This window comes from Taudactylus pleione, unplaced genomic scaffold (genome assembly GCF_031769625.1).
Source record: "Taudactylus pleione unplaced genomic scaffold, aTauple2 ptg000229l, whole genome shotgun sequence".
Classification (NCBI taxonomy): Eukaryota; Metazoa; Chordata; class Amphibia; order Anura; family Myobatrachidae; genus Taudactylus; species Taudactylus pleione.
In genome coordinates this window covers 1,225,181-1,245,479 of record NW_028284631.1, presented here as the reverse complement: position 1 = coordinate 1,245,479, position 20,299 = coordinate 1,225,181, and the positions used below count along the sequence as shown (strand labels likewise).

Here is a 20,299-nt window from a genome sequence, read left to right as displayed (position 1 = left end):
ATGCCGCGTATAATGAACGATTTAGTCATCGTTCATTACATCATCCAGTGGATAGGCCGTCAACTACCAGCGATGCGCACTCCCGCTGGACGTTGACGACGTCGCTCATTGCCCAAACCTGCTGTCCAACCGGACGATATCATCAGGTTGTGCAGGTTCAGGAATGAGGGAGGGTGCCGGCACTGAACAATATCGTGAATGATATTCAGTGTGTGTGCTCACTGCCGGGACACACTACACGACATCGCTCATGGAGGGGATATGCGGCTTTAGATTGATAAATCTCCCCCTATATGTTTAACTACGTATACGAGGTGTGTCTATTAAATAACAAGACTGATTAAATAACTCATCTTTATTTATTGGTATTACAAATTTTATGTTTGTCCCCTTCAATATACTCCCCATTTGCACTAATACATCGCTGTAGTTTTCCACTGGTCGGAGGCATGGAGCAAATCAGTTTCTGTTAGTTGTTTCAACATATCTGCCGTTTTCTTCTTTACAGCATCAACTGATTCAAAATGTGGCCCTTTAAGCACTGATTTACCTTTTGGGAAAAGATAGAAGTCGCATGGTGCTAAATTGGGCGATTATGGAGGATGTTCAAGTGTAGTAATGTGATTGTCGGTCCAAAACTGCTTCACAGAAAGTGCTGTGTGAGCCGGCGCATTGTCCTGGTGAAGAATGGAAGAATGGAACCATTTTCCCACAGTTGCGGCCGTTTCTTTCTGACTCTCTCTCTCAGCTTTTTTAAAACTTCCTTATAATAATGCTGGTTACCTGTTGTGCCTTCTGGAACCCATTCTTGCAAATTACACCCTTGATATCGAAAAAAACAATGAGCATTGCTTTGAATTTTGACTTGCTTTCACAAGCTTTTTTCATTCTTGGTGATAACAGTGTTTTCCAGTGCACTGACTGTCTTTTGGTTTCAGGATCGTACTGGTAGATCCAGGTCTCATCACAAGTGATTACTTTATGAAACAGGTTTGGATCTGCATCAAGTTGCTGCAGAATGTCAACACAACAATCCTTACTAAAAATTTCTAATTGACACGTTGATCAACTTTTAAATTTAGCATTTTTTCGGCACTCTACAGAAAACGCAACCAAATTAAATGGCGACTCACAATCAACTGAACGTCAGAGTGTTGCGGCTTGTCATGCAGGTTCAGATAAGTTTAAGGTTACTACGTATGCAGTTAGAACCGGTTCTGACTGCTTTGTTTACTAGGTGGAATCAGTGTCTCGTTATTTTATAGACATACCTCGTATGTATAAAACACAAATGAATTTATTATACCAGGCTTTTGTATGGTTCCTTTTTTTCTATTAAATATATTCACTGCTTGCAAACCATTCAACTTACTTTTCATCTCTCTGCCCCCGAAATCTCAGATCCTCAGGATCCCTAGCATACTGCTCCTCAGGATGTCTCCTGCCTTCCCAGCGACTTGAATCTCTACTATCTCGATCAGGAAAATCTCTGTGATTGGGAGCAAACTGGGGCCCAGAACCACCACGCCTCCACTTGTCATCTTGTAATGCAGGACCTCCACCTCTCCCATCAAACTCACGTCCTCGTGCTCCATATCGATCGTCTTGAAGGTAATCTTCAGGATTCTCATGTACCTCAGAGTGTGGACCTCTTCTGTCAGGTGGTCCTCTATTATCTCTAGAGTCGATCCATTCCTGCCCACCTCGGAATGGACTTGGCTCACGTCTCCGCTCAGGCTGATGGTTTGTAGTCCCACGGATTTCACCTGCAATAAAGCATGGAGCAGATAAGAAATATGTTACTGATATGTATGCCGCAGCTTTAGAGGTCAAATTACACAGGTGTCAAAAATCAAAACAAGTCATATCACAAAACATACACCTATAAACATGCTGTAATATGAAGTAGTTTACAACATGTTATAGATGGAAAACTCTTGTTTACTCTTCTGGAATATACAGACGAGACACGCTTTTTTGGGCAGCTCACCCACACTCATGGGAGAATAGACCAACCCTTCAGATTCTGGCCACTTCCCCAGTGGTGCTAGTGGTCTGGGAACACGATGACGCAATTCAGAGTGAATCGTCTCATTATGGCATTGTCCCTTCCCGCGCAATGGCACAGTCACAGCAACAAACAACGTGGCTTTAGAGATGAGCTTTGCTGCATGATGCCATCCGCACTTTGAAACTCATTGTCAAGTATAAAGGGATTGTAATGCAGATGTATTCAATCAATCAGCGGGAAAGACATCAACTTTTAATGTAAAGCTGGCCACACACTAGAACTTACATCCAACCAGCCAACTTGTTGATTGGTTGGAATGAAAATCTGGTAAGGAATACAATCAGCAATTTGCTCCCAAATGCTGGAAAATGGACCAAAACTGTTGTTTGAACAAATAATTTAGATCAAACATTTAACAAACTTGTCTGAACGACCATTTTCATCTGTTTTCTGGCATTTATGAGCAAATAGCTGATCATCATTTACTCCCATACGTTATCAGATTTTCATTCCAACCAATCAACAAGTTGGCTGGTTGGATGCAAGTTGGTCTAGTGTGTGGCCAGCTTAAGTAATTCAGAACTGAACAATAAAATTGGCACTGATGCATGTTACACTGATGGCCTGTATTAGAGAATTCTAGGCAGTTATTGCAGAGAGACTGGTCATGCTGGTGAAGGACAGACCCCATTGTCTGGTTACATGCAGACAGGGCGCTGGCAGCATCTTATTGGCCACCTGTTACAATGAGTATACAGTTTCCATATATTACTTTTACTCTGTATTAAGAACACAAATTGACTAACACACAGTAAGGTGCAATGCTTTTCTAGAGCTTCATTAGCCAACTATTTAACGATTGGCAAGTGCATAAACACTTTACAATCGTTCGGGCAATATATTTGCCAGCAGACCTAATTGAATATGACCTCCCACTGGTGACGTCATATTAAATGACTTCTGCTGCAGACATATTGTGCGGCCGGCCACACAGATGAAACAATTTATCTGCTGTACATGTCGGCACCGGCTGTGTTGCAGGGCCGATCAGCTATGTCTGTGAACGATGTAATTCACAGACATATACAGGGGTATTCAATATGAGAGCGAAAACATCGTAATATTGGAGGTATGACGTCATTATCGCTGGTTTTACTTTTACACCGTATTCAATTTCAAAGACTTATCGCAGTTTTGAAAAGTCTTTGATAAAAAACAGGGATAACTTTTCGCCATTGAATAGGTGTCGAAAAAAAGTGCAGAATTGGGGTTTAGGGGTACAGGCTTAAAAAAAATAGCCTGCACCCCTGGGAATGACATTTAAAACAGAACTGTGTCAAAAAAAGTTTAAAAAAAAAATAGGGACACCCCAAAAAATTAATTTAAAAATTGGGGAGAAAATTGGGGTGAAAAAAAAAAAAAATTGGGAAAAAATTGTTTAACAATAGGGAAATAGGTTCAGGGCTATTCTGCAAGTATGCGGCAGGTATTTTGAAGAATAGAATTATAGCGGCAGGTGCACAAATGCAGAATTTTTAAAAACTTACTTTAGGGACATAAAAATATGCTAGTACCCATTTTCATGTACCCCAAATTTGATGGGACCACTTAAAAAAACGAAAAAAATAACCTAAGTGCTCTTCTGCATCACTTCTTCAATGTCGGAAAAAAAACACCTGCTGCGGCTATTTAAATCCCCAACTTTCAATTAAAGGCTAAAACGGAGGTACCCATAGTGATCCCCCATGCTTTTACAACTTTAGAGGGGTCTTACAATTTTTTTTAAGGAAAAATTCGTAACTTTACGCAAATCCAACTTCGGAGTTTCCCGTTTTCGTTAATTTTATATTGAATACGGGGATAAGCGGGAGAGCGCCCGATACTTTAACGCAGGTAAAAACTCAGATATGAAACGTTAACGTTTCATATTGAATACCCCTCATAGTGTGTACACATCCGCCGAGGATCTACAGATATATTGCCTCTTCAACGGACAGGCGATATATCGGTCAGTGTGTACCCAGCTTTACTGTGATTGAAAACTGCAACAATTGCAAGAGAATATATACTATACCTTTGTTAGGACTGGGTCCTTGGCTCAGTGCTGGGGCACGTCCTGCCAAGTTCTGCTGTCCCCCTAGACCAGGTAATAGAGGAGGAGGGGCCTGGCCTTTGCCACCCTGAAGAATAAGCAAAACAAATAAGAGCTTGCGAAAAAGTCCCAACAGAACAATTACACTACTGCGCTTTTGTCTACGTTAGGTAATTAAATATGGATTATATTTGGTTAGGTATTAGAATGACTAACTTCATTACAACCTAAAACTGTATACCAAAGTAAATTCATATACACTTAAATGTGCAAACATCTTATATTTTTAACAATATATAAACCCTGAAAATTTAGTGTGGTTCTCCAGAGAACAAGCTTCCTCTGCACACTACTTCCTTGGGTGGTAGATCAGTGATTAACATATTTCATATTATGGCTTTAGCTGACAGATCTGCACAAAAAACATGAATATACTGCATGAGAGTTTATTAATGCAATATCTTATAGCCAGAACAGTTGGTTCCATTTTCTCACACAAATCTGGCTGTTCGCATATAGGTCTGTGGCTCCCACACATTCTATGTGCTACAAGGAACACTGAGATCATGTTTACTAAACCAAGACCGGAGACTTGTGAGTCTCGATGTAGAAGTACAAGTCCCATCGTGTGCTGCCATCTTTGCTGTTGCAAGATGTTGAGCCAAAACCTCTCTGTCCATCCGTCCAACTAGATGATTGGTTGGAATGAAAATCTGGTAAGGTATGAAAGCAAATGACAATCAGCAATTTGCTCCCAAACGCAGGAAAATAGACAAAAACTATTGTTTGAACAAATTGTTTAGATCAAACATTTAACAAACTTGTCTGACGACCATCTTCATCTGTTTTCTGGCATTTAGGAGCAAATTACTGATCATCAGTTACTCCCATACGTTACCAGATTTTCATTCCAACCATTCAAATAGTTGGATGGTTGGACAGAATATCTTTACGTGTACACATCTTAAACTTGTAGTAGTTACTGGGTTATGGCAACCATGGGACATGCTTTTCTTTCCCTCGTAGCAATTCATCTAGTTCAAGCTAAATTTAAAATGACCACTAAAATGCTAAAAGTCTGAGGTAAAAAAAATTAAATAAAAATTAAATTACCATATAAAATAAAACCCCCTAAAGATCCAGATATATAAGAAAGTGTTGATGGAGGTATACATGTTATTTGACAAACTAAGATTATAGAGGAAGCATCTATTTGATATGAGACTTCTGGTCCTTGAACTTAAAGCGAGTATTTCAGAGACTGAAATAGCCGCTAGCAGCATGCATTCAATGCATGTCAACCTTCTTAATATTTGTCATGCTATAGAAATGATATCAACATTCCAAAGTTCCTTTTCACATCTGATGAAATTATATCTTGCTTTCAGTAGCCCTTTAAAGCCTAATTAAATGGTATGTTTATATGGCGATTGTTGATCTTGCAATACAATCCGTTTTTCAAGAGCAGTCAAGAACAAGGCTCTATTGTAAATGAAACGTTCAAACTGTTTTCACTAGTCAGAGATGGTATAATATCAGCATGTGTATATATTTTTCTAATCTGTACACAAGTTTATAAAGATGTTCCTCTCCGATAGCTGAGCAACAGAATCACTGTCCAATAAGGGGTAGGTGGGCAAATAGGACTGTTCAGCACCCAATCACTGCACATCGCTAGAACCTGTTATTGCAGTCAGAAGACAACTGCACATACACACAGGGCGATAGTGGTCACCTTCCAAAATGCCTGATAGCGATCCTACCAATTGTGTGCAGAGCATCATGTTTATTTGGCACCACATCCATGGCTATATCAAGACATATACCTCTGCTTTTATGCTACACTTATAAAAAAATGGTACATCAAAACTTGTATGTACTTGATTACACAGGGTACATGAGAGATTATTCATGGCAAAATCTCTGCAAGCCACATAAACAGAACACTATGGAAAAATGTGTTAGAAGTAGAGGGATGAGGAGACAAGTCGGTTTATTTGGGGAAGAAGGGAAAATAAATTGCAGTAAAAATTCCATCATAATTGCCTCCACATCATTTTAGGACAACTACAACTATATGCAAAAGACTCAATTGGAAGAGGAGTCTGGCCAGAGGCCTTCGGGATTTAAATATCCCCGCTCTGCAACAAAAAAGTTTTCTTTAAATGTGGAACTTAAAATGTAAATTTTTGTTTTACTGAAGCAACTGATTAGGTCTGTCTTATCGTGAGATTTCCATCAATAGTATAAACATACCTTGAATGGATGTGTGCTAAATACAGGTTTCTAAATTCAAATAAAAATATATATTCCTCCCAACAATGCATCCTGTTTTTCCTGTCTTCACTTTTGTATGTAATTTCTATATAGTATGTATTCATGTTTTCATAATATCTAATGAATTGTATACTTAGTACATTTATATTTTTATTTATTTATACAGAAAGTTTAGGTTACTTGTAAAAATCAAACGTACATTAGAAAAACCCAAACAATTGTGCCATTTGTCGTATCATAAACACCTTATGTGAGGGAGGGCAGAGCGCGATAAGGTTAGGGCCATGAAAGATTGCATCCAACCATAACTGGGCTCTCTGTACTGAGTGCTTGATTACCATTAATTATTATTATATTATATATTATATTATTATTGGGAAATAGGTGACCTGGACACAGGTGTTCTATAACTTTACATTTTTTTAAAAACCATTTGAAAACTAATAGGTAACATGAGGCAATGGATAAACCAGTGGTTCTCAAACTCGGTACGCAGGACCCCATACAGGTCACATCTTCCAGGTCACCACCCAGGTGTACAGGTGTAATCATTACTCACTGACACATTTTAAAAGATCCACAGGTGGAGCTATTTATTTCACCTGTGATTCTGTGAGGAGACCTGGAAAACCGAGTTGGAGAACCTGTGGGATAAACCATATTATCAAAAGGTATCTAACCCATGACTAATGTCAGGCAAGGTTGTATATATAAATAGCACAACCATTATTCCCATTATTTATAAAAGATGATTAGAAACTATCTAGCAGTGCCATACTGTAGATAGCGGTTTTGAAACGGCAACAAGGAGATGGTGTGTATAGGTCTCCTACACAACTCACCTTTCCTAGTATCCTGAATCCAATGACTGTATTAACAGTGTTCCATATTGGATGCTGTTTGCACAATGCAGAAGCGTCAGTGTGATTATGTATTTTCAAAGAAAATCCCAGCGACACCACTATCAAGTTACTTCTGGTAGCTAGTCCTGCGATCACACATGAGATGGCTGAGTCAGCTATACCTTGCAAGTCATTACTAGAAGTTTCATGCTGACAAAATTCTAGTTGCTATAGCAGTTACTAATATATAAATTTTGAGCTGGGCCTATTAGTAAGAAAAGCAAGACAGACCTAGGAGGCTCTGGTGACTCCTAAAAGTCATCAATAAACCTGTGTCTGCCTCTTACTCCCTAATGCTGGGTACACACTGGAGCAAATTAGTTTAAATTTGGCCAAATCTGAATGAAAAATCAGGCATATCATGCAGTGTGTATGCCCTATTTGTGCACTCCCATGGTCGTTAGCGATATCTTCCAGTCGGACGTGCTGCACCCCGTTCAAGGTAATGAAGGACGGAACAAGGGGATCGGTCAGTCCATCATTACATCGATTTGATGTGTACTGCGTATTCTATAGGTCAGCCCGTTGGCCGGGATATCATCCGGGAGCACATCGCTGCAGTGTGTACCCAGCATAAGACCTTGAATAAAAAGACACATTTGGTATCTCAACATGACTAGTAATTCTATTGCCTGCTCTGGTATGTTTGAGTGACTATAAAGAAAAGGGTAATTAATACTTTGATTTTTGGTAATGTTTGTCTTTTTATCTATTTAATAGAAGTAATTTGATAAACATGACTTCAATATTTTATCAAATGAAATCCCCTATATGTAGTTAAAATAGAATACCAAGTTTGTTTGGGTATAATGAGAAATTAAAAGGCCATTCTTGGCAAAACCGATGCACTGCAAAGCCATGAAAATGGGCCTGGTTTTAGAAGTATAAAAATCCTCCCTTAACAAATCAGTTAATATTTTTTATCGAAGCATCTTGCATTGCAACAATACAGAGAAGGCATCACATTGTGAAGGAGAAATAAAAAAAAAATGATCCCCCCCAAACAATAAAAGCACTTTGCATAATATCCATACTAAGAGAACACAAATCTTTGTGATAAAACATAAAAAAAGGTGTTGGTCTAACATAGTAGAACGGAAGATCTGTAATAAGCTAAAGAGCCACCAACAACATACTGTACAAAAAAGGATAAACAAAATAAAGATAGAGGGTTCATTTAAATTTTCTGCAGGGGAAAGCCCCACAACGGGGAAGGGCATTTCACCAAAGTACCCCCTACTCCACTATCCCTGTTTTAAGCAAAACCAACTAAGGCAAATTGGAGGATCAATGGCAACCATCCTAAGCTCATACCAAGAGGTGTGTCGCAGGCTCTTATGAATGCGATATCTGGTAACATTAGGAAGTGTGGCGATACAGCTCTCCCAAATCGTGAAAAAAAAACGTGTTTTTCTTTGTCCCATAATGTCTTAATTCAGTCCATTCTAAAGATGCGTGCTAACTTCTCACTAACGTGCAGGAGGAGAGAGTCCAAGTCTGTAGAATTGGTTTTCTACTAGTTGCCTCTAGTAAATCACTTTTAGAGAGGGCTCCCAACACTGTCCACTCAGGGCCGAGAATGGGACGTACTTCACCTGCTGATTTTCAGCATAACACCGTACCAATAACCAGAAACGTCCCATAGGCAATGGAACAGGTCTACCTAACCGTGGTCACATTTGGGACAATAATGAGAGTCGGAAAGACCCATTAGATAGCGTCTTCTTGGTGACAGGTAAAAAAAAAAATTAAAAAAGGAATAATTCGGTCAGCATGCTGAACGGTAGTTTACAGTAGGAATGAAGGGTGCACACCATTTGAGGGTCAGTAAGGGAAGGGAAATGAGGCAACCACTGAGTCATGCCAGTCTTAATGGAGGAGTGATCTACTACCTCTCAAAATATTAAAATGAATAGAAAGGGCTGGAGGAGGTTGTCTCAAAATTGGATCGAGCTTGTTTTTCCAGTCAAGTTCTGATAAGGCTTTATGGGCGTGACTAACATAGTATGGGCCTATAGAGAGGCCACAGGAATAGGCTGTATAACCTCAAATTAATCAGAGGCCTCAGCAAACATAAGTGGGCGTGTATTTTGTAAACTAAATGAGAAAGAATGTATGTGCCCCTCCCACTTACATATCGTAAAAGGTTAAGAACACATGCCGTCCTGAAAGTCAGGATTATTATTATTGAAGTAGTAAATGTGGAGAGATTTGTGTGAGTTCAAATAGGCCTTATGGTGGAGAATATGACAAAATTTACGGGTGCTTCATAACAAAGGCTTATCCTGAAGGTCTAAGAGAACCTCCTGGTCCTGTTGCTGGAGGAATCTTGTAAGGTTCAAGGGGTGTACAAAACTAGCCCAGTGCAAGTATATATTTCAGTGTTGTTTAGCCAATCTCGCAGGTAACAGAAGATGGTTGCATGATTGTAATCTTCATAATGGGGAAATTAATTTCACCGATAATCTTGGGCTGGTATAATCTCTGAAGGCTAATTCGGGTGCATCCCCCTTTCCAAATAAAGTTACGGTACAAAGAGTTTATATATTTAATATCCTTTTGAATGAGGCATATAGGAAGGGATTGGGGCAAATATAATCTGGGGAATTAAATTATTTAATTATACTGGCCCTGCCAACAAATAAGACTAATAAATTATTCCAACTTTTAAATGCTCTCTCTAGGTCTTTAATCGCACTAGTAATATTTCAATCATAAAGTTGAGCAGGGTTTTTAGGGAGACGTATCCCCAAATAATGAAGGCCCATTTGTACTCATTGTAAAAGAATGGAACCTCTCCAACATGGGCGAGTAAGTAACATGTTGAGGAGCATAGCAGATGATTTACTGTTTATGGTAAAACCCAAGATAGAACAAAACTCTCAGATTTTCTCCAAAATGGTCGCTAGAGAGGTTTCAGGGTTGCCTATATAAAAAAGGACATCATCAGCAAAAGCCAACAGTTAATCTCTCTCCTAGCCAATGTAATACCCTGAAAGAGGGGCCAATTCTGTAGAAGGGACTTTCTTTCTTTATCCCTGAAAACTACAGTAGTCCAACCATGCTCATTGTCCAGTGCACCACAACATTCCAACCGCACTCTGAGGACAATGGCAATAATTTAAATCCGCCATTGCGGTCTATATTTTGAATAGTTAATGCCTAGCGTTCCCGCTAGGCTGTTTTAGTGGGGCGCAGCGGATGGCAAAAAGCACCCTGCCCTCCAGAAGGAGGACAAAAAGCACCCTGCCCTCACAGCCTGCGGGTGCTGTCATCACCCGGAGAAATGTGCAGTGACCCGGTCACCACCGGAGAATAGACGCCGGGTGCTTGCGCCCAGCATCTATTCTCCCTGTCTGCAGCGCTTGGGGGCTGCTCGGTGTGTCCGTAAGTGCCGGGCACGCCCCCAAAAGTGATGAAAAGGGGATGCGTCTTAGACACACACCCTTTTCAATAGCCATGCCCCCTTTTCAGCGCGCGCACAAAGGTGCCCTCTCTGGCTCCAGCACTCTGCCTGCCGCTGGAGCTAGAGTGAACACTAAATGCCAAAAACAAGCTTTCTTTTAAAATTCTTTTGGATGGAGTTCACAGAGTTACAATAAAATACAAAGTGCAAAAACTCCAATCCAGTGTGTCCTTCTGAAACCTCCAATGCACCAGCATTATCCTCCTCTCTACTAATAAAGGAGACTTGTTAAAAGCACACAACGGCACTAACATCTTCTCTAACCCATTAACTTTCCGGTCACATGAATTGGAAATGTACAGGACGTTGAGGGCACCGACACCTGATAGAAAAGCAAAGACTAGTAGCAGAGAACAGTGTTGGACTGTTGTGCGTTTGCAGGAGGGTCCGCTGTAAATACTGACAGTAAATCGATCGCTCTATTTTGTCTTAACTTTTACGCAGACTTGTTCTTTAACTGAATATCAACTGATGGGATTTCGGGAAGAATAGTGTAATATCCCTCCAATACATGCCCCATGGGGAAAAAAAGCTGCTCTGGTGGTTCTACACACATCCTTAAGTGCTAATTATCATAGGCGCTCTACTTGTGCGTTTCCTCCAGACTATTGAACATTCCAAAATGGTTAAGTAAATCCATAGAAACGTCTTTAATTGCCAAGTGTAGTAAATAGTGAAAACAAATCTGGCACCAAGCAACTAATGTCATCTACCTAATAAAGCTGTGGGCTGAACCAATATGAATGAGAAAATATGCATATTTGGTCATGAAAGGTATATAGGTTACTGTGTGTGTTAGGGCAGTAAACACATTTACAACTTGGAGTGACAGTGGTTTGTTTTCTGAGTCTCCGCTTATCCTAACAAGAAAGCAGGGGTTCTCAACCTTGATCCTCAAGTACCACCAGGTCATGTTTTGGGGATTTCTTTAATCATGCACAGGGGAGTTAATGTATTTTGCCAAGTCAATAATTATCCCTCCTGTTTCAACAGACAGAAAATCCACAAAACATGACCTGTTAGTGGTAATTGAGGATAGTGGTTGAGAACACTGCAATAAAGGATTCACTGTAAACTAGATCTAAAAGAGAAGCTGTTATATCCAGCCTACATGGATCTAATAGTACTAACCAACAGGAGAGACCTCAAACATTTGAGCTTCCCTCTGCTGGCAGAAGTCTTTGGGACATCACTTAATTTCTTCTTAGGCAAGGAAAAAAGCACATATGTCCTGTGCTGCAATAGGGGTTCCAGGTACTGAATATCAAGGACCCTGGCACTCGTTCAAATGCTAATGCATTGTGACTAGTGGGATTAGTGATCGCAGAAGTGCCAACAACATTTGCATCCTGCCATTTCAAGATGGAAGAGCAGAGCAACCAATCAGTTTTGAAGTAGCATTTATCAAGTACAATAAAATAATAGTTAGGAGCTGATTGGTTGCTATGGGCAACTTCTCCACTTCTCCCTGCTTTTCACTGCTTGATAAACCCCAGAGACCTCCATGCTGCATCTGCGATCCCAGCTCTATGACAGAGGTCGCAGCCTGGTATTACCATCGCAACCATCGATCGCGATGGTTTCCCCTTTGGCTAGTAGCTGAAGCTTACCGCAGCCTGACCGTGTCCTGACAGCTGCAAGGCCAGGAAATCTACGTCCACCGATGCAGACGTCATACCCGGCAAAACGGGGACTTCACTCCCCGTTTCCAGGAACAATGGCCAGCCAAGCTCCCACCCCCCAAAAGCTGCAGCATGTCAATCATACTGAGACTTAGGAGGGTCTGCAGGCGAGAATACAGGACCCGTTCTGCACCACTGACCATAGGAGATGTACGCTAACCATCAGGTTAGCGTACATCTCTGAATAAGGCCCAGTTTGTAGAAATCAGAGTGTGCACAAGTGTTCCATTCCAATGTTGTGCACCAGTGTGTGAGTATACCATAATTCTAAATTTACAATAAGAACAATCTTAAAACACACTCATCATTGTAAGCAAACCTTTTCCGATAGCACAGGGTAATGCTAGCTGTGTTTAAGTAATTATTTACCACCCTTGTATGGAAATGAAACCAAGGAGGAGTTCAATGTAGTATAGGGAGGCGATAAAAAATACAATTCCCAAATTTTTTTTAAGGCTATTGTATTACCAACTAGACAAATACTTAGATTATGGTTTATACACATTAATGTGATCTTATGTGTGTATAACAAGTTCACCTTAAATGAAAGTCTTTTTAGCTTCAATGATGCAAAAACTTAAAAATTTATTATCATTGAAAAAAAAAAATTTCAAAATACTCAATATAAAAATATACCGTATAAATCTTTGACTCGACATTGACCATTTACATTGCGGGATTTTACACATTTTTCCGCTGGTAGCATTCATTGAATAAAGCAATAATTGGAAACAGTTTGAAGTTTCACTGTGAATTGTCTCCATTATTTCTCTCACAGACTGTAATATGCTTATTTAATATTTAATTAGATGTATTCTTGCATTGCTCTTGAAAAGGACATGAGACTCACATTACATTTATAAACTATCTCAATTATTATAGAAAAATATTTTGTCATTTATACATATACTCCATTATGAAAGGATATGTAGGATGCGTCCTGCTTTATCCTCAGTCACCGTTTAAGGGATAGGGGATGGGGGCAAAACAAAAACAAAAAGACACATAAAACCTTTAGGACATTGTGGATTTTTTTTTGTAAGTCTATTTTTAAGTAGACTTTTAAACATAATTTGGTTCTAAGGGGTCTTGTATTGCAATAGATGTGGCAATGGGAGGATTAAGATTTTCTTTGTAGAGCTTTCCGATCAAATTTGTATTTCAAACTAGAACTGGTGTCTCTTATCATAGTATTTCCTGTCAGCATTAAAGGCAGTTACCTGGTTAAAAGGCCTAGGACCATCTCCCAGTAAAGGGGTTTTCTGTTGTGCTGGGTGGGATGCCCTTGAAGGATTCTGTTGACTGTGAGGACCTTGCGAATTTCCTAGTGGCCCTTGGGCTACTGACTGTCCACGGGTATCTTGAGCAAGTCCCAAATTTGACCCTCTGCTTTGGGGACCCCTCATTTCATGAGGGCCGCCCATATCTTGAGGTCCTCTAACATCCTGAGGACCCCTCATATCTTGAGGGCTTCGTAGATCCTGGGATACATGCATGTCAGATGGTCCTCTTGTGTCCGAAGTACCTCTCATATGCTGAGGGCCGCGTAAGTCATGTGTTCCTCTATCAGATCTTCTCATATCTTGTGGACCACGCATGTCAGGTGCCCCTCTCATATCATGTGGGCCACGCATATCAGGACCGCTTCTCATATCATGTGGGCCACGCATGTCAGGACCGCCCCGCATATCCTGGAGGCCTCGTCTATCTTGACCACCCCTCATGTCCTGGGGGCCGCGCATGTCTGGACCTCCCCTCATGTCCTGGGGGCCACGCATGTCTGGACCACCTCTCATGTCCTTTGGGCCACGCATGTCTGGACCGCTCCTCATGTCCTGGGGGCCACGCATGTCTGGACCGCCCCTCATGTCTTGGGGGCCACGCATGTCTGGACCGCCCCTCATGTCCTGAGGGCCACGCATGTCTGGACCGCCCCTCATGTCCTGCGGGCTACGCATGTCTGATGTTGCTCGCATATCCTGTGGCCCACGCATGTCAGAGGGACCCCGCATCTCAGGAAAGCCATGCATGTCAGGGGGACCCCGCATATCTGAAGGACCGCGCATGTCAGAGTGACCCCGCATATCTGGAGGTCCACGCATGTCAAGGGGACCACGCATATCTTGAGGACCGCGCATGTCCAGGGGACCCCGCATATCTGTAGGGCCGCGCATGTCCAGGGGACCCCGCATATCTGGGGGACCCCGCATATCTGTAGGGCCACGCATGTCCGGGGGACCCCGCATATCTGTAGGGCCGCGCATGTCCGGGGGACCCCGCATATCCGGAGGGCCGCGCATGTCTGGGGGACCCCGCATATCCGGAGGGCCACGTATATCAGGGGGACCTCGCATATCCTGTGGCCCACGCACGTCTGCAGGACCCCTCATATCCTGAGGAGCGTGAATGTCTGGGGGGCCTCGCATATCTAGAGGGCCACGCATGTCATGCCCGCGCATGTCAGGGGGGCCACGCATGTCATGAGGCCCGCGTAAATCAAGAGTTCCCCTCATGTCCTGAGCACCACGCATCTCTGGTGGAGCTCTAATATCCTGAGGGACATGTAGGTCTGACGGACCCCTCATGTCCTGAGGACCTCGAATGTCCGGATGGCCCCTTATATCTTGAGGTCCATGAATTTCAGGATGTCCTCTCATATCCTGATGTCCATGTATATCTGGGGGGACTCTCATATCCACCTGTCCTCTTACATCCGATACATGTCCAAGCATTGCTTCTGAAGGGTCTCTTAAATCTTGTGCTGGATGTCCCATCAGCATTCCTTGATTAGGTCCCTGATTATCTCGCAGTCCATGAGATGTCTGGACACCTCTAGGAGCAACTCCCATTAGTGGCCCCTGAGCACCAGGTGCTCCCTGCATGCCATGGTGAGGGGCCTGCACTCCTCTAGGACCTTGAGGCATTTGAGGACCCAAGTGACCCTGTTGCCCAGGATTAGCTGGAGGACCTTGTGGGCCCATTGGTCCATGTGGAACTGGAAGCCTAGGCATTCCAGAATGCATATCCTGAGGTCTTATATTCGGTGGACCAGGACCCATAAAACCTTGAGGGCCTGCAGGTACTTGAGGCCCTTGTGGTCTAAACTGTCCTTGAGAGCCATGTGGCATGTTCATTGCCATCTGTTGCTGTGGAGGATGGGGTTGCTGGAAGTTTAGAGGTGGCTGAGATTGTGGTGGTGGAAAGGCTGAAGGTACTTGTGGAGGAGCTCCCAAAGGTGAAGCAAGGCCAGGGGATTGTCCTGACCCCTCTGCCTGCTTTTGTGCAATTCTTTCAATCTTTAATTGCTATAAGACAAAGAGAAATAAAGGTGGTTTGAGAATGTATTGTTGCATGTAAGTCACAAATTAGAAGTAAAATCAAAGTGGAAATCAATGTAGACACTTCTAGTTGAAATTAAAGAAACCAAGTTGGGACAAGCAGGGACAAGTTGGGACAGTATTTATGAGCAGCTAATAGTAGGAAGGACTGAGGCCCTGATTCAGAGCCGGTCGACAGAGCACTCGTGCTGAATCAGGGCCGGTCTTTTTTTTTTAGAACGACCTCCTGGCCGCTCGCATAGCTGTGGGCTTGCGACGAGACCCTTGTGGTAGGGTCTCGTTGCCGCAAGCCCCAGAGAGATTTCGGCTCTAACAGAGCCGTAATCTCTCCGCTGACATCACTTGTATTGTCAGTGGGGCCGGCCCCAAGCGGTAGGCGTTCACATGGGAACGCCTCCATTTGGGCAGCCACCCCCCCCGGCCCTCCCACCAAAGGGGGCATGCTGTCACTCAACATCAACAGCACGCCCCCTTTGGTGCAAGACCCGGAGCGACGGTTTGCCCGTCGCTATCTGGGTCTCGCGCATGCGCACGACGGAGGCGGCTCAGTCGTGCGCATGCGCTCTGGGCTACCATCGACCCGGTTGCGAGTGTTCAGCGCTGGCGACCGGGTCTGAATCAGGCCCTGAATGAACTACGATACACACAATCTATATTGTGAAAAGGGTAGCAGCCAGAAAAAAAGATTTAAATGGACAAAAATATTTTACGGTCAGAAGACTCACAAAGACATATTGAAACTAAAGCTTCTATAGGTCAGTGGATTTACGTTTGGATCTGTCCATCTTCCCCTTATCACAGACTTGTCCACAGGTGTTTGGTTAGGGGCTGGACTATGTCCTGGGACAACCAGGGGACAGCAGGATAAACTGCTTGCAGTTACACAAATGTATATGCTGAAGGAGGTTATATTGAGAAAAACACTTTGTGGTTATCACTGAATTAACCACACACCTCTAGCAGCTGAGGGTTGGTATATTGTAGTGTTGCCATTTCCTGCTCAATCTCAGCCTGGTTCTTCTTCTTCTCGTCAGGTTTCACCTCTTCCTTCCGTTCAGGAACAGGTTCAGAAGGTGGCATAAGGGGCACCTTATTCTGCAGCCATGCCTAAAAATTATAAGGATACATTGGTCACTGCAAGATTTAAGAATTTGTTTGTAAGACATCATTAACAAACATTTGTTCCCAGTTGTAAAGGGCAAAGGAATATGCTGGCAGTATATAAGTAAAGGTTAATAAATAAATAATAAAACGTAACATTCTATTACAGGTTAAATGTAATAAGGTATTTTGTTCTTGAAAGAAATACGATGTGCTTAAGACCATTGGCAAAGACTTTTGTTACTAACACTGGGCTGTTCTCTGCCATAACCGAAAGACAAAAATGCTCCAGAGTATCACCTGCAGTACTATATGGATTTTATTCTTCAAAGCTACAGATGTGGCTGCAAACATCTATCCTCCATGGGCACAAGTCGTGCCACACATAACACGGGAGCTCTGTATGCCTCGGTAGCGTTGAGCGTCTTTTTGTGCGACTGTTTACCTTCAAATGCATCTTATTCACACAGTGATGTGAATAGCTAGCACAAGCACTGGTTCTCTACCACTAACATCCATGTGCTGCACCTATAATGGCTAAGTGCAACTGAAGTTGTGATTGCATTTACAGGGTTGTTTTGATTGGAATCCTATTTGCATGTACATAAAAACATGGTGGGAGGCTGTTTTTAACATTTATGAAGTAAATATATTTGGAACTAACCTGCTGAAATTGAGCTGGGATGGGTTTTGCATATGGAACTTTCTTCTGTGGCACTTTTTTCTGGTCTTTCTGCATCACTTCATCCATCCCCCAGTCCAAACCTGGGATTGTCATCTCCACTGCAGCTGCCTCTTCTTTCCCTAACCATACAGACAGGAAAGTTACAACGAGGTACTAAAAACATTAGAAAAAAAAAAAAATAAGGACATTATGGGACTTTTTTCAATTATGTATCTGACTCTGGAATTCCCTCTCTCACAAAACCACTTATTTCTAGCCCCCAAACGTTCCCGGAAAACTCACCTGTTCCAGAATCAGCCACATAATCTCCACAAACTATTCTACCCATGTACCTTCCTTCTATACAGTCCACACAAAACTTATATATGTTCTCTTTCTACACTCACGCAACCTACTGACCCCAGGCCAACATTGCTGTGTGATCACACAACCCACCAACAATTGCAATCTGATTGGTCAAATTTGCAATATGTATCACGTATCCTTGTGTATTAAATGCCTAATTTCCTATAGACTGTAAGCTAGTGAGCAGGGCCCTCTTACCTCTTTGTTATTACCCAGTCCCGTTTTATTATGGTTGTGTTCCCAATTGTAAAGTGCAATGGAATATAAAGGCGCTATACAAATACATTTTAATAAATATATAACTAAAACATTATCTTACCCAATTGTTCTTGTTCCATTGCCATTTTCAGTTGCTCTGGGATACCCATGCCAGGAATAACAGCTAGATTGTTTGGCTCAATGTCATCTGTAGAGGAACAAGTCCATTCATAGATTATAAATAGTATGAAAGAACAAAGTTGTAAAGAAAGAAAATGTAATTTCAAGATGACACACACAGCCCTATAAATAACCACCTGTAGTATAAATGAACAGTAACCGAACGTTAATTTAATCTAAAAATTCTGTAATATACAAGGTTACAGCTTTCTTACATATATGAATAAAAGTAGAGATATAAGAGACTGAACCATAATCTGTGTGATATGAGAGTTACCATATTCAACACCATCCTCTGACATGCCAGGAAGGAGGTTCAGGTTATATCGGTCTCGCATTTTGTCACCGGGACGATTTCTGGTCCAGAATTTACTGAATGGGAATTGCAGATACTAAATGTCAAAACACACACTTACCAAGATTTGTAGCTGCCATTCAAAAATAACCCCCAGAAAACTAAATTTATAATACCTGGTGTGATCATTGGATCCAGAGCATAGAATATGCCCAAGTGGGTGCCAGGCAAGGCTCCAGATCATTCCTTCATGTGCTATGTCCATACCACCAACCTCTTTTTCCACCCTGGGAAAAAATGGACATTCTAGTACTGTACATTGATTAAATCTACTAGCTACTACTTAACAACAACATAAATACATACCCAACATTCCAGAACAAGAGAGAACCATCAGAGCCTCCACTGGCAAAGAGCCCTTCATGAACTGGATGCCAAGCAACAGCTAAAATAAAATAGCCAAACTATGGTCACTTTTCTATAAAATAACCAAAATAAAATAATGCTTCCCTAGCCAAGTTCCTGCACACACACTGAAACTAAACAGATATTCTGACCTGTGGCCTCTTTTTTGTGGCCTCTGAACACTTGCAACTCTTCCCGAAGGTTGCGAATGTCAAAAAGCTTGCAGAGATGATCACGGGAAGCAGTAAGCAGCCAGTTCCCATTCAAGTTCCACTTTACCTCCATCACAGTATTTTTATGAGCATGTCTAATATGGGTTGTAGAGGAAAAAAAAAAACATCCACTTAAGTACATAACTGAAACAATTGGATACACATAGCATAAAATATCTGAATGAGAGGTTCATATGGTGTATATAATGGGTTTATATATTGGGACAGTGGTTTATACATTTGGTGAATGACCACTTGCCAAGTAGATGTCCTAAAAGTATGCCTATTTTAAGGGCTCAATTCAATGAGGTGCAAGTCCCCTCGCAGAGCGAGTAAGTGCAGTTATATGCACTTACATACCGCCGAACTCGCACATTTCTGTTTGCATCCCCATAGGACTGCGTACAAAAATCTGCAAAACTGGGGCAAGATTGGCCCGCAAGATCAGCTACTGTTGCCAGAGTTTCCACGCTGACGCAACAGCAATTCGCATCCCCTCACACCTAATTGAATTGACCCCATTGGATGGCAAGAAAGTATCTTACCATTATTTATGTCAAAGTTTCTGTATATTTGTATAAGATCTACAGAATAAAGGTGCATACACGTAACTATTTTGTAACCAACGATTTTCTGTCTGATTATCTTTCAGATTTTCCCTTGAAAAAGTGAACGATTTTTTGAAGTGTAATGAACGATTTTTACAACGATGAACGAAAAAATGTTCCTTCCCTTAACGAAAATCGTTATGTTGGACAGTCTGAAAAGGACGATGAATTACAAACTGCAAACGGGAGCGCACTTGAACGATTTTCGTTCATCGCTATAACTCAAAAACGGAACGATCTTTTGAACGATAACGATGTCATTAACGACAAATAGTTAAAAAAATCGTTACATGTGTATGCACTTTAAGTCTAACAATTTCACTCAATACTGGCTGGATATATTGAATTCTTAAATAATCCATGCTTAAATGGATTTACAAATAGACAGCAAACTCCTCTAACCTCCTTTTTAGCCTGAGAATTGATTAGTTCAACTTGTAAGAGCATAACAGGGCAGGGTTAATGGAGATAAAAATACCTTTTTAAACAAATGGTAATAAGT

The 20,299-nt window shown here is 41.7% G+C and overlaps 1 protein-coding gene across 4 annotated transcripts in view; it reads right to left on the bottom strand.

The window, feature by feature from the left end:
• The window catches only part of WDR33 (WD repeat domain 33), a 131,422-nt gene that overhangs the window by 12,763 nt on the left and 98,360 nt on the right, over nucleotides 1-20,299 (bottom strand). For all 4 annotated transcript variants that reach the window (XM_088479202.1, XM_088479205.1, XM_088479203.1 and 1 more), the window contains exons 9-18: nucleotides 19,130-19,284; nucleotides 18,939-19,017; nucleotides 18,749-18,859; nucleotides 18,555-18,649; nucleotides 18,219-18,305; nucleotides 17,534-17,673; nucleotides 16,723-16,875; nucleotides 13,651-15,735; nucleotides 4,086-4,191; nucleotides 1,373-1,766 (exon numbers count right to left, since the gene is read on the bottom strand). In XM_088479202.1, coding sequence (XP_088335328.1) covers nucleotides 1,373-1,766; nucleotides 4,086-4,191; nucleotides 13,651-15,735; nucleotides 16,723-16,875; nucleotides 17,534-17,673; nucleotides 18,219-18,305; nucleotides 18,555-18,649; nucleotides 18,749-18,859; nucleotides 18,939-19,017; nucleotides 19,130-19,284 — 3,405 coding nt within the window. The remainder of the gene's footprint in view (nucleotides 1-1,372; nucleotides 1,767-4,085; nucleotides 4,192-13,650; nucleotides 15,736-16,722; nucleotides 16,876-17,533; nucleotides 17,674-18,218; nucleotides 18,306-18,554; nucleotides 18,650-18,748; nucleotides 18,860-18,938; nucleotides 19,018-19,129; nucleotides 19,285-20,299) is intronic.